This window comes from Phaseolus vulgaris, chromosome 7, assembly GCF_000499845.2.
Source record: "Phaseolus vulgaris cultivar G19833 chromosome 7, P. vulgaris v2.0, whole genome shotgun sequence".
In the NCBI taxonomy this organism is placed as follows: Eukaryota; Viridiplantae; Streptophyta; class Magnoliopsida; order Fabales; family Fabaceae; genus Phaseolus; species Phaseolus vulgaris.
Genome location: NC_023753.2, coordinates 732,882 through 745,735, shown reverse-complemented (window position 1 = coordinate 745,735; position 12,854 = coordinate 732,882). Strand labels below are relative to the sequence as shown.

Here is a 12,854-nt window from a genome sequence, read left to right as displayed (position 1 = left end):
AATTGTGGAGAAGAAGTGCATATATATATATAAATATTTATTAAATATTTTTTATAAACAGTATCAATAATAAATCAAAATAGGTATAACATTATTAAGAATCAACGTTAATATAATTTATCCTCTTCAAATTATAAGAGCATAAATTTTAAATAGTGAATATATTATATAGTGGAGGACTACAATTCCATGCATTGGTTATTGACATAAAAGAAAATATTAATAATTAAACTGTATGATACCCTATGTGAAAGTCTGATTCTTGAGAAAAACATCTGTCAAAACAGTCTTCGACTGCAGAGAAGCCTTTAGAATATTCACACCCTGCAAAAATATATTAAGCACATAAATTAACGAACAATGATTTACAATTAGGAAAGGGAAACAAAAGACAGAAAAAACTAGGTTTTTTTGCATAAAATAGTGTAATTTTTTTGCAAATTACAATTTTTAGTAAAAAAATACATTTTATCAAAATAATAAATCTACATTATCTAAACAACTTTACTTTCCTTTAGGATGAAAGTCGCACAATTTTAGGTTAGGATAGAGGTTACACAAATTTTATTTTAGGATGGAAGTTGTACATAAATATATGTTATTTTACTACAAGAAAATCATGAAATAAAAATCAATTTTTAGACACCAAAATAATTAGTTGCAATAGTAACTAAATTAGAGATCATTTTAGAAACTAAAAAAAAAAATTGGTTTTTAAATTAGTTTATATCATTGTTAAATAGTTTCTAAATTGGTATCTAATTAGCAACCAATTTAGAAACTATTTAACAATAATAAAAACTAATTTAGAAACCAAATTTTGTTTTAGTTTCTAAAATGGTTTCAAATTTAGTTACTATTGTAACTAATTATTTTGATTTCTAAAAAATGGTTTCTATTTCATGATTTTCTTGTAGTGTTTGGATAACTTTATGATTTAACTGTAATAATTAGACTTTAAAACTAATTATGTAGTAATTAGGCTTTAAAACGAATTAAAATCATTATTCGTAAGGACTTATCTGTAGTTTATTGTGCAAATCTCCAATATAAACAAGAATTTCTCAAAGATTTTCGAGAATCTCTTAAAAATTAATACCAGTAGAATCCAGAAATATAATAATAATAATAAATAATGAGAGAGAAAAAAGAAAAGTAAAAAGGTAATAGGAAGAAGAAAGTGATATGCCAAAATGGAGATATGTTTTTGATATTCATAGAATTTAGGATTCAGGATTAAGTTTTAAACATTTTTTTAAAAAAAATAGCGAAAATCATGATTTAAAATAGACTCTTCCTTAATCAATGCATATTAAACATGATAATGATATTTGCATATTTGAGAAACATGAGACATAATATACCTTATTCATATCCAAGACGACGACCTTTTCTTGCAAGGAAGCCATCTCCGTGACGTTGAACTTGTTAAGCAAGGCAATGGTTGAAATGCTTGACATTGGCTGAATCACCAAATCATCAACCACCATGTAAGTCACCACCTCTTTCACAAAACCACTCTTGTCGCCACCACTATCCTTTGGAATGCCACCGATTAAACTCACTTTACTGTCCATATTTCGTCCACAATAATAATCAGGGCAACGAGCGCGGTTATCACATGTGATGTGACCATAGTGATTGGGGCACCTGTAGAATACTGCAGTGGCGGAGGAGTTGCCGGAACTGCCATCGATGGAAGGAAGAAGACCGGAGATCTGTGATGAAGAGATGGCGGCACTCGGCTTCAAGAGAAGATCCTTCTGCTGGTTTGGTTGCATGTAAGTTTGATCCAGATTTTCAACACTTTGGTAGAGATTGCCTAAGCTTCGAACCATTTGATCCTTGTTGAGAATCCTTATGACAGTGCCGATGGGCAAACGGAGCAAGTTGAAGAGAAAGTCTACAACCGCTTTTGATGCTTCAGCGAAGAGGACTCTTTCACGCTTTGAGTCGATGAGCAATTTCAGAGTGAGTGTGGAGGAAGAAGATGATGCCATGCTGTTAGATCTAATCCTAACTAACTTATCTCTCAATCTTAACCCTATATCTATCTATATATATACATGCATGACCTCGCATTGCTATTTCATGAAAAATCTGATATCATATAAATAAATATAAAAAATATTACTTTCATAATCATAACAGACATATTCTCTTCTAATAACCAAGTTTAATAATATATATATATTATGATTTTATATATAAAAAAAATGAATGTTTTTATCTTTTCTTTTATAACTGTCAAAATCACATGTAATATTTTTCATGATTTTCTTTGTTATTAGATATTATGATTTATAAAAAATTACAAATGATCAAAAACCTAGATTTACTGTCTTTGAATATGTTCATACCTATATATATAAAATAAAGTCGAATTAAAGTTGAAATTATGTTACAAATACATTTATGTTTATTTTTCTAGAAGTCAAAAGTAAATTCTAACAAATTATTATGTAACTACAAGGTGTCAAACACACCATAGGTTTAATTATTTTGTTTATGTTACCATGAAATATTTTTCATCTGTGTGTTTATAAGCACTAAATGAAGTTGACTATGTCGTGTGGCATTTTTTAAATATTTTTTAAAATTTATCGTATTATATTTCTAATAAATATAGTAAAAAAAATTATTAAATAAAAATTAATTTTAGAGAAAAAATAATTAGTTTACTAAATTAGAAATTATTTTAAAAAATAATTTTTTTTATTTTTAAATTAGTTTCTATTGTTAAATAGTTTTTAAATTAATTAAATACCAATTTAAAAACTATTTAACAATAATATAAATAATTTAAAAATAAAAAGTTTTTTTTTTTTAAAATGTTTTATAATTTAGTCATGACAACTAATTATTTTTTATATTTAAAATTAGTTTTTATTTAATGATTTTTCAGTAATATTGAATTATAAATTTATAATAATTACAATTTTATTGAATTAATATATTATATAAATTTATAAATGTTATTATAAATTTTACTATATATATAAAAATAAAAACACTAATTTAGAGTCTAATTGATAATATTATAATTTTGTAACAGTAAATTCTTGCTCAAATAAAAACCAAATATAAATTAGTGTTCATGAATTTATTTTAGTTTATCTATAATGTATAAAAGCTAAAAATTTTGTTCATAAATTTATTTATTAAACTAGGGTATAATATTTATTTAAAGAATAAATTATATATATTAAAAGGTAAAAATTATTATATATACGCAGCCGTTACTATAAGAACTAAAATTTGTTATTAAATTTTAAAACATTTTAAATAAAAATAAATTTAAAAAATTTAAAATTTTGTTATATGTAATTTTTTATTGTGTAGGTTGTTTTTATTGAGAAAATAATATTTGAATTAAAAAAATGGTTATTTTTAAAGGTAAAATTATAAGAAATATGATTTTTTTTGTTTTTAATTAAAAATTAATTTTCAAATTCTTTTAAAATTCAAATTTTCAATTAAATAAATAATTATTAAAATTGTTATATTTTACTATTATATTAAAAAAATAGTAAAAAAAATAATCTTAAAGATACCCTTTTAAATATTTTTTTTCAGATATTGGGGAATTATAATAATTAAGCCTACGAGTAGGAAAAGGAGTGTACTTATCACTAAAGGGTGCAATTAGAAATTTTAAACTTCATTTCCGTTTTCATTTGATTAACACAACTCTTCATGTTCTTGTTTCATTATGACACTTTGGTAGAGAAGCAGTATGCATATATTATACTATATTTATTAAATATTATTTCTTTTGATAAAAAATATCAATAACAAATACAATAAGTATAACATTATCAAGAATTCAACGTTTACATATCCTTTCTATTTTACCAAACAAATTGTAAAAAAAAGTTTAAATTTAAAGTTTAAAATTATATGTATATTAAAATATGACATCTTTATATATACATAATATTAAATAGAGAATCACTACAAGAAAAAATGGTTAAGTGGTTTACCCTGGGTTGCGGTTTCCCTCGCTAAACCATCCGTCGGGAACAATTAATATTGCAAAGAAAACACATCAGCCAGGATTTAAACCCAAGTCCTTCTAGTAAGGAGGGAATGGTTAACCACTAGACCAGAAAAATTCTTTGGTCATATTATCATTTTTATTTTACTTATTATTATTAACATAATTTATACATATTAATATTATATTAACATTATTATTAATATTATTAATATTTATTAATATTATTCATATTATTAATATTTATTAATATTATTCATATTATTAATATTTATTAATACTATTATTATTATTAATATTATTATAAATATTATTATTAATATTATTATAATGAATAGTTTCCAGTGTCTGATTCTTTAAAATTTGATACTGCAAATGTAACCAAAAAATAAATTATGATGATGTATATATGTGATAAGTTAATGTCACTTCACACACAACTTATTTTTACTTATTGAAATTCATAAAAACAATCTTTAAGAATTGAATAATAATTTCAATTAAGGAAGTGCCTTCTAACTTCAATTAATGAATCAACCTCTAAGACCTAAGTTCAAAGCATATTTAAATATGTATACCAGTTTAGGCTAAACTCACTAAAAAATTTAATTATATCTATTTATTAAGAATTGAGAAAATATATTTTATTGATGTTTTACAATAAATTTTTGACACTTAAAAAAATTAAAAAACTCTATTATTTTGATGAGATTTTAGAATAAATATTTAGAATTTAACGAAGGTTTTAAAATAAACCTTTGGAAATTAACAAAGGTTAAAAAAATCTTTGTTATTTTATGGAGGTTTTAAAATAAACCTTTGTAAATTAACAAAGGTTAAAAAAACTTTCGTTATTTTGTGGAGGTTTTAAAATAAACCTTTGGAAATTAATAAAGGTTAAAAAAACCTCTGTTACTTTACTGAAGGTTTTAGAATAAACCTTTGGAATTTACCTAAGATTAAAAAACCTCCGTTATTTTTGTTGAAGTTTTAGAAAAAACCTCCATTAATTAAATCAATTCCTAAAGTTATATTAACCTGCACTAAATAACCTCTATTAAAACTTTTTTCTTGTAGTGAATATTTAATTAGAATAACATAGTTGAAGACTAAAATTACATGCATTTTGTTAACATAAAAGAAAATATTACTAATTAAACTACATGAAACTCTATTTCAAATTATATATGATTCTTGAGAAAAACATCGGTCAAAACCTTCTTCGACTCTAGAGAAACCTTTAGAAAATTCACAACCTGTAAAAATATTTGAAGCAAATTAATTAATGAACCTTGTTATACAACCACGAAAAAAAATAGAAATAAGGAATTGAATTCAAACCAAACTCAATCTTATAAAATCACATTATAATTTTGAGTTTACACCAACTTAAACAATATAAAATGTTTTTAATTTTTTTTAAGAGAAACTATAATTCATTTATATACAATTATACAATATGGATGATTCAATAGTAGATAATGATGATCTGAAGGTCAACAAAATATTTTTAATTAAAATCAATTTTATATGACAATATGATATAAAGATATAAAGGGATAAACTTTAAATGTATGTTAATTTTATAAAAGTGATTAATAAAATGAATGTGAGATGAACAAATACAGAAATATTCGTAGCATCATGATGAGGAGTAGCATCATAATTAATAAAAATGGATTGCAGAACCAAAAGTCTCTTTAAATTTGACAGACAAAAGAATAATTAATACAAACATATTTCACATCAACAGATTCTTATAATAATTAATTGAGAAATAATAAAAAATCAATAACAAGATTAGTAGCTCCAAGAATAACAAGTTATTTTAAGTTTTTGAGATGTAAAATAAATTAATTATGACAACAACTTTTATTGAAAACGAAAAGACGCATATAACAATTTACTTGAATTTCGTCTCAAAAGATTCTTTTCACCCATTAGTTAAGAAAATTATATCATCCTTAAAAAAATACTAACTTGACAATTTATTTTAATTATAATACCCATTATCCATTTATAATGGATTGTCAAAATAGTTATTTTTGTTTGTCTCTGTCCATAATATTATAATATTCGTTTAACAATAAGTTTTTTCAAAAAACTAAAATCTACAAAATATAAAACAAAAAATTCATATGAAATGAAATTTAAACCTAATTCAATCTTATAAAAATCTTATAAAATTGATTAAATTTAGAGTGACTTATATACTAAAAAATATTTTTATTATTTGTAATTAATATGACTCTAATAACTATACTAATAAAAACTAAGTATCAAACACATTGTAAAAAACATTTAAATACTTTAAAGTTTAAAACAAAAATACATAAGAAAACAGCACATCTTAATATATACGTAATGTTTTCGTAACGAATTTAAAATGATGCATATTAATCTAATTTCCAATTTAAAGCGTTGAATATCATTCCATTCATGCTAGCATTTACAAGGCAGTTTCCAACAAAAAGGTAGAGAATATTTCAGGATCATAATTATAAATATCTTATAATTATATAGTTCAAGACTACATTTCCATGCACTGATAGACACAAAAGAAAATAATATTAATTAAACTAACTGAAACCCTACTTCGAATTATGATTCTTGAGAAAAACATCAGTCAGAACCTTCTTCGACTGCAGAGCAAACTTCAGAATATTCACACCCTGTAAAAATATTTGAAGCAAATTAATTAATAAACCATTTTATACAAAAAAAAAAAATTAAACTTAACTTAATTTTACAAAATTTATACACACTTAAATAATATATGTTATTCTAATATATTATAAAATATTTTATGAACATGACAGATACCTGTTCCATATCCAACACGACCACCTTCTCCTGCAAGGCACCAACCTCTTTGACGTTGAATTTGTTAAGTAAGGTTATGGTTGAAATGGTTGACATGGGCTGAATCACCAAATCATCCATCACCATGTAAGTCACCACCTCTTTCACAAAGCCACTCTTGTCGCCACCACTATCCTTTCCATTGACACCAACAAAACTCACTTCACAGATCATAGCTTTTCCACAGTTACGTTCAGGACAAGGAGTGCGGTTATCACGTGTGATGTGACCAGGGTGACTTGGGCACCTGTAGAAGTTGGACGCATCAACGGAAGGAAGAAGACCGGAGATCTGTGATGAAGAGATGGCTGCACTCGGCTTCAAGAGAAGATCCTTCTGCCGGTTTGGTTGCATGTAAGTTTCATCCAGATTTTCAACACTTTCGTAGAGATTTCCTAAGCTTCCAACCATGTGTTCCTTGTTCAGAATCCTTATGACAGTGCCGATAGGCAAACAGAGCAAGCTAAAGAGAAAGTCGATAACAGGTTTTGATGCTTCAGCGAAGAGGACCATGTTACGTTTTGTGTCGATAAGCAATTTCAGAGTCAATTTGGAGGAAGAAGAAGAAGAAGAAGATTCCATGGTGTTAGATATAGTGAAATGCTCTCTCACAGCTCTTATAACTTGTCTCCAAATGTTAAGCCATATATATATATATATATATACAAATGCAGAGATGCATTGTAGGAAAATGATACTTTTCAATACAATTTTCTATACAATCTTATAAATTTATGTTTTATTATATATCTGTTATTACATGAGTAAAATATAATTATAAGAATAATCAAATTATTATTTTTCTTAAATGATATGAAAAATGTTAAAATACAGCAGTGAATAAAGTAGTCTGCAAAATTGAATGGGAAGCGTAATCGTTTCTAACTATTTGTATTTACCAATGTATAATGATTGTTTTATCTGTCAAATTTACAGAGACTTTTCTGGGTTCTGCAATTCATTGTTAAGAGTACTTGATGAAAAATCTTATATCATAATATCATAAGGAAAAGAAATGATTTGACAACTCTTATATAATGATGAATATAAAAATAAATATTTATAATAAATATTAAATTTAGAATTAAGTGATATAAAAAATACTAAAATAATAATATTAAAAATTATAATATGATTATATATAAAAATGTCTAAAAAGAAATTCTCTCACCTAATAACCAATTTTAATAATATATTCTATATATATTAAAAGGACAAGATTTCTTTAACATCTAAAAGTAAATGTTTTTATCTTTTTAATGGTGATATTTTGTTTCACGGGTGTCAAAGTAGTATTATAAAAATTACAAACGATTAAATACTCAAATTTAGTGTCTTGAAGTTGTGATTTTAAAATTTATAATGATTATAATTTTACTAAATTAAAATATAATGTCAATTATTAAATTAATATATTAATGAAAACACTTGTATTTTTTTTTGACAAAATATTGAAATAAAAATATATTATTAAATTTTAAAATAAAATTATCAAAAGTAAAATATATACAATAAATAATTTTCTAAATTTTTATATGTAATTTTTTATTGTGTATGTTGTTTTTATTGAGAAAAAACATTTGAATTTAAAAGAGATTATTTAAAAGGTAAAGTTATAAGAAATTAGATTCATTTGTTTTAATTTAAATTAAAATTTTCAAAAAAGGTTACAATTAAAATTTTAATTTAAAATAAATAATTATTAAAAATGTTATATTTCAATATTATATTAAAAAAATTAAAAATGAATTGTGTAAAATAAAAGGAATCTAAAGGACCGGCAAAGTGGTAGGTCCACCCCCTACAAAATATGAGCTCGTTTTCATGGCTGACAAGATTGCGAACTGACTCTGCATTTTTTTTTTAATCGTGGAGGAGGAGGGGAGGCAGCAGTGTGCGGCGACAATGGTATGCAGCAAAGCAATAATTTCAGGCGAACCTGCACGGAGGCGCAGGTGGAGCGAGCGACGACAATGCAACGAAAGTGCGTTATTTGGAACATAAATGTTTTGTATTTTGAGTGAAAACCTATTTTTCTTTCATTCAAAGTTGCGACTCTTCCACCAGACCATTGTTGTTGCTAACTCAATTTATTTTTTTTGCGGGCTAGCGGGTCAACTCTGTCCGCCCCGTTACTAGCCCAAGCAGACCACAGGTTATACAGGACGGACTAATGTGGGTCAACAAGTTGAAAAGGTCAATCCTCAATGCATTTAATACCACGGGACTTCCGCCCATTTTGCCACCCCTTGTAGAAACCCTTTTAAATATTTATTTCAGATATTAAGGAATTATAATAATTAAGATTACGACTAGGAATAGAGATTTGGGTGGTCCTCACAATAAAACCAAAGAGGAGTGCACTTACCACTAAAGGGTGCAAATAGAAATTTTAAACCCCTTTTCCGTTTCCATTTGATTAAAACAACTCATCATATTCTTCTTTTATTGTACCACCAGAATTTGTAGATAAAGAAGTATGCATATTTTTCTACTAAATATTTATTAAATATTATTATTTTTGATAAAAATATATAAATAACAAATCAAAATAAATACAACATTATAAGAATTCAACGATTATATATCCTTCTCATTTTATAAGATCATAAATTTTAAAACTAAGTATCAATCAAATTGTAAAATACGTTTAAATAATTTAAAGTTTAAAATTATACATTAAAATAGCACATCCTTATTTCGTAACCAATTTAAAATGTTGAATATCATATTCCATGCATGATACCATTCATACGGCAGTTTCCAACAAATAAAAGGTAGAGAATACTTCTGGATCATAATTATAAATATATTATAATTATATTGTTCAAGACAACAATTCCATTTATTTTGTTGACATGAAAGGAAGTATTATTAATTAAACTACGTGAAACCTTACTTCGATTTATTTTTCTTGAGGAAAACATCAGTTAAAACCTTCTTCGACTGCAGAGAAACCTTTAGAAGATTCACACCCTGTAAAAATATGTGAAGCAAATTAATAAACGTAGCATTTTATAAAATAAAAAATTAAATAATAAACTTTAAAATTAACTCAATCTTAGAAAAAACAATTTATAAAATATAATTTTTATGATTTTTATATATCTTAAACTTCGTGTGTATAGTAATATACATATATTATACGTGGTTTCATAAGAGTTGACTTAGTAAGGTTATGAAATTTTTACTAAATCTAAACGGTTGGATAACGGTTTAATAGGAAGTATAAACAAAGAATTATTAATTAATTATATTATAAGATGTATCATATTAAAAAATAAATTTTTAAGTATACTCTAACTTTTATATTAATATTCCTTTAACTATATATTAAAGATAGATAATTAATGATATTAGCATTTATTTATAAACATGAGATACCTGTTCCATATCCAACACGACGACCTTCTCTTGCAAGGCACCAACCTCAGTGACGTTGAATTTGTTAAGTAAGGTAATGCTTGAAATGCTTGACATTGGCTGAATCACTAAATCATCCATCACCATGTAAGTCACCACCTCTTTCACAAAACCACTCTTGTCGCCAAAAATACCCTTTGCACTGCCACCAACAAAACTCACTTTACTGTTCATAGTTCGTCCGCAGTTAGCTTCAGGACAAGGAGTGCAGTTATCACGTGTGACGTGACCAACGTGACCTGGGCACCTGTACAACAGTGTAGTGGCGGAGAAGTTGAAAGAACTGTCATCAACGGAAGGAAGAAGACCGGAGATCTGCGATGAAGCGATGGCGGCACTCGGCCTCAAGAGAAGATCCTTCTGCTGGTTTGGTTGCATGTAAGTTTCATCCAGATTTTCAACACTTTGGTAGAGATTGCCTAAGCTTCCAACCATGTGATCCTTGTTCAGAATCCTTATGACAGTGCCCATAGGCAAGGAGAGCAAGTTAAAGAGAAAGTCGACAACAGGTTTTGATGCTTCAGCGAAGAGAACCTTGTCACGGTTTGAGTCGATAAGCAATTTCAGAGTCAATTTGGAGGAAGAAGAAGAAGAAGATTCCATGGTGTTAGAACTTAGATATAATAATATACTATCTCACAGCTCTTATATATATAGATGTTCAATGAAGGTTTTGTTTCAGTGCTTGTTAAATACTCCAGCAACTGAAACAGCATAATCGTTTCTAACTCTTTATATTCACTATGTATAGTTACTTTTTCGTATGAATGACTCTTTTTTTAACATAACTTTCTCTCTGGTTAAAATTTAGTCTTTTCGTATGGATGCAAAACTAAACTTATCTTATAGATTCATTTTACTGAAGTTGAGTTATGAAAAATGCACACTATAAGATAAGTCATATAGTCTATTCTTACAAAAAAAATTTATCACAAATTATCCATAAATATATATCAGAATATTTTTTAGTATATAAATCAATTTAAATTTAATCAATTTTATAAGATTAAATTAAGTTTAAAGTTCACTTCTTATAATTAACTACAATTATTTTTTCTAACCTTATGGAATTTTTGTTTTGATATTTTGTAGATTTTAGTTTTTTTTTGAAAAACTTATTGTTAAAAGAATATTATAATATTATGGACAGAGAAAAAAAAAATAACTATTTTGACAATCCATTATAAATGGATAATGGGTTATTATTTTAATTATATATATATATATATATATTATTAAAATAAATTGTCAAGTTAGTATTTTTTTAAGGATGATATAATTTTCTTAACTAATGGGTCAAAAGAATCTTTTGAGACGAAATTCAAGTAAATTGTTATATACGTCTTTTCGTTATCAATAACAATTATTGTCATAATTAATTTATTTTACATATCAAAAACTTAAAATAACTTCATATCTCACATGCGCAGTTTCTCCTTGGAGTTACTAATCTTGTTATTGATTGTTGATTATTTCTCAATTAATTATTATAAGAATTTGTTGATGTGAAATAGGTTTGTATTAATTATTCTTTTATCTGTCAAATTTAAAGAGACTTTTGGTTCTGCAATCCATTTTTATTAATTATTTGAACGTAACGACTCTTTACATTTTCAATAAGTGAAAAAAAATCAAGAACTAGATATTCCATTTAGTAGAATAATAATAAAAAAATCCATCTAATTACAACTGAAAAAATAAAAATGGATAAAACGAATGAAAACATTATTTTATGATAGTAGTAAGTTTAACTAGTAAATATATAATGAATTAATTAAAATTTAAGCATTCCATAAATCTAAATATACTTAATTGCGTTTTTATTAAAATGCTTGTTTTATTTAGTATTTAAATATTTTTAGTTTTGTCTAAATATTTTATTTTATAAAATTTTATTATCAATGAGATGACATTTTTATTATTTTTATCTTCTCATTTCCAATTCATCCATCAACTTGTTTTTTTTTCTCTTCAATCTCTCACAATTAGTTTTTGTGGGTCAACTTGTTCCTTGTTCTATCTAGAGGAGACTGTTTCTTCCTGCACCTCCATATCTTCTTCTGCCACCTCCGTACACAACATGAAAATACATTTTTGTCCTTTTTGTGTCACCCCCATAGAATAATTTTTAGATTATGTAATTCGGAAACTCATTTGAAAAAAGACTTCCGGATTACATAATCCGGAAGTTAAATAAGAGTTCTGGATTATGTAATCCGAAGAATAGTCATGCATATGAAAAATGGCTTCCAGATTATGTAATCCAGTAGTTAATTACAAATTTAAAAAATGACTTCCGGATTACGTAATCCGGAATATGAAATTTGAAAATTTATGGAGGTGAGAGAAGAAGGAATGGAGGTGCAGGAAGAAACAGTCCTAGAGGAAAGTGGGAAAAGAAAACCTAAGTTTAGTTATCAGATCGAAAAGGGAAAGACGAAAATAATGACTACATTGTCAAGTTGAAAACAAAATCAAACAATTCTTTTTATAAGAACTCAATTAAAAATATTTACTTTTACAATATATTTTAAACTTAATTAAATATTTGTTGATGAAGAAAGAAAAATGA

The 12,854-nt window shown here is 25.6% G+C and overlaps 3 protein-coding genes across 3 annotated transcripts; all 3 read right to left on the bottom strand.

Annotated features, from left to right (window-relative positions):
• Positions 1-243: 243 nt before the first annotated feature.
• Positions 244-2,000, bottom strand: LOC137827940 (uncharacterized). The gene is made up of 2 exons (XM_068634319.1): positions 1,365-2,000; positions 244-324 (listed from the first exon to the last, which is right to left on the bottom strand). Exons 1-2 carry the CDS (start codon positions 1,998-2,000, stop codon positions 244-246), a joined length of 717 nt encoding a protein of 238 aa, XP_068490420.1.
• Positions 2,001-6,588: 4,588 nt separating this feature from the next.
• Positions 6,589-7,441, bottom strand: LOC137827939 (uncharacterized). The gene is made up of 2 exons (XM_068634318.1): positions 6,821-7,441; positions 6,589-6,669 (listed from the first exon to the last, which is right to left on the bottom strand). The coding sequence occupies exons 1-2, from the start codon at positions 7,439-7,441 to the stop codon at positions 6,589-6,591; spliced, it is 702 nt and encodes a 233-aa protein (XP_068490419.1).
• Positions 7,442-9,754: 2,313 nt separating this feature from the next.
• LOC137827938 (uncharacterized) lies at positions 9,755-10,885 on the bottom strand. The gene is made up of 2 exons (XM_068634317.1): positions 10,244-10,885; positions 9,755-9,835 (listed from the first exon to the last, which is right to left on the bottom strand). Exons 1-2 carry the CDS (start codon positions 10,883-10,885, stop codon positions 9,755-9,757), a joined length of 723 nt encoding a protein of 240 aa, XP_068490418.1.
• Between the last annotated feature and the right edge of the window lie 1,969 nt (positions 10,886-12,854).

Bases quoted from the DNA above. Each gene is read 5' to 3' on its own strand.
- LOC137827939 (XM_068634318.1), bottom strand. From the start codon at position 7,441: ATGGAATCTTCTTCTTCTTCTTCTTCCTCCAAATTGACTCTGAAATTG. The intron at 6,670-6,820 runs GTATCTGTCATG...ATATTTTTACAG, and splicing joins TCGTGTTGGATATGGAACAG to GGTGTGAATATTCTGAAGTT.
- LOC137827938 (XM_068634317.1), bottom strand. From the start codon at position 10,885: ATGGAATCTTCTTCTTCTTCTTCCTCCAAATTGACTCTGAAATTGCTT. The intron at 9,836-10,243 runs GTATCTCATGTT...ATATTTTTACAG, and splicing joins TCGTGTTGGATATGGAACAG to GGTGTGAATCTTCTAAAGGT.
- LOC137827940 (XM_068634319.1), bottom strand. From the start codon at position 2,000: ATGGCATCATCTTCTTCCTCCACACTCACTCTGAAATTGCTCATCGAC. The intron at 325-1,364 runs GTATATTATGTC...ATATTTTTGCAG, and splicing joins TCGTCTTGGATATGAATAAG to GGTGTGAATATTCTAAAGGC.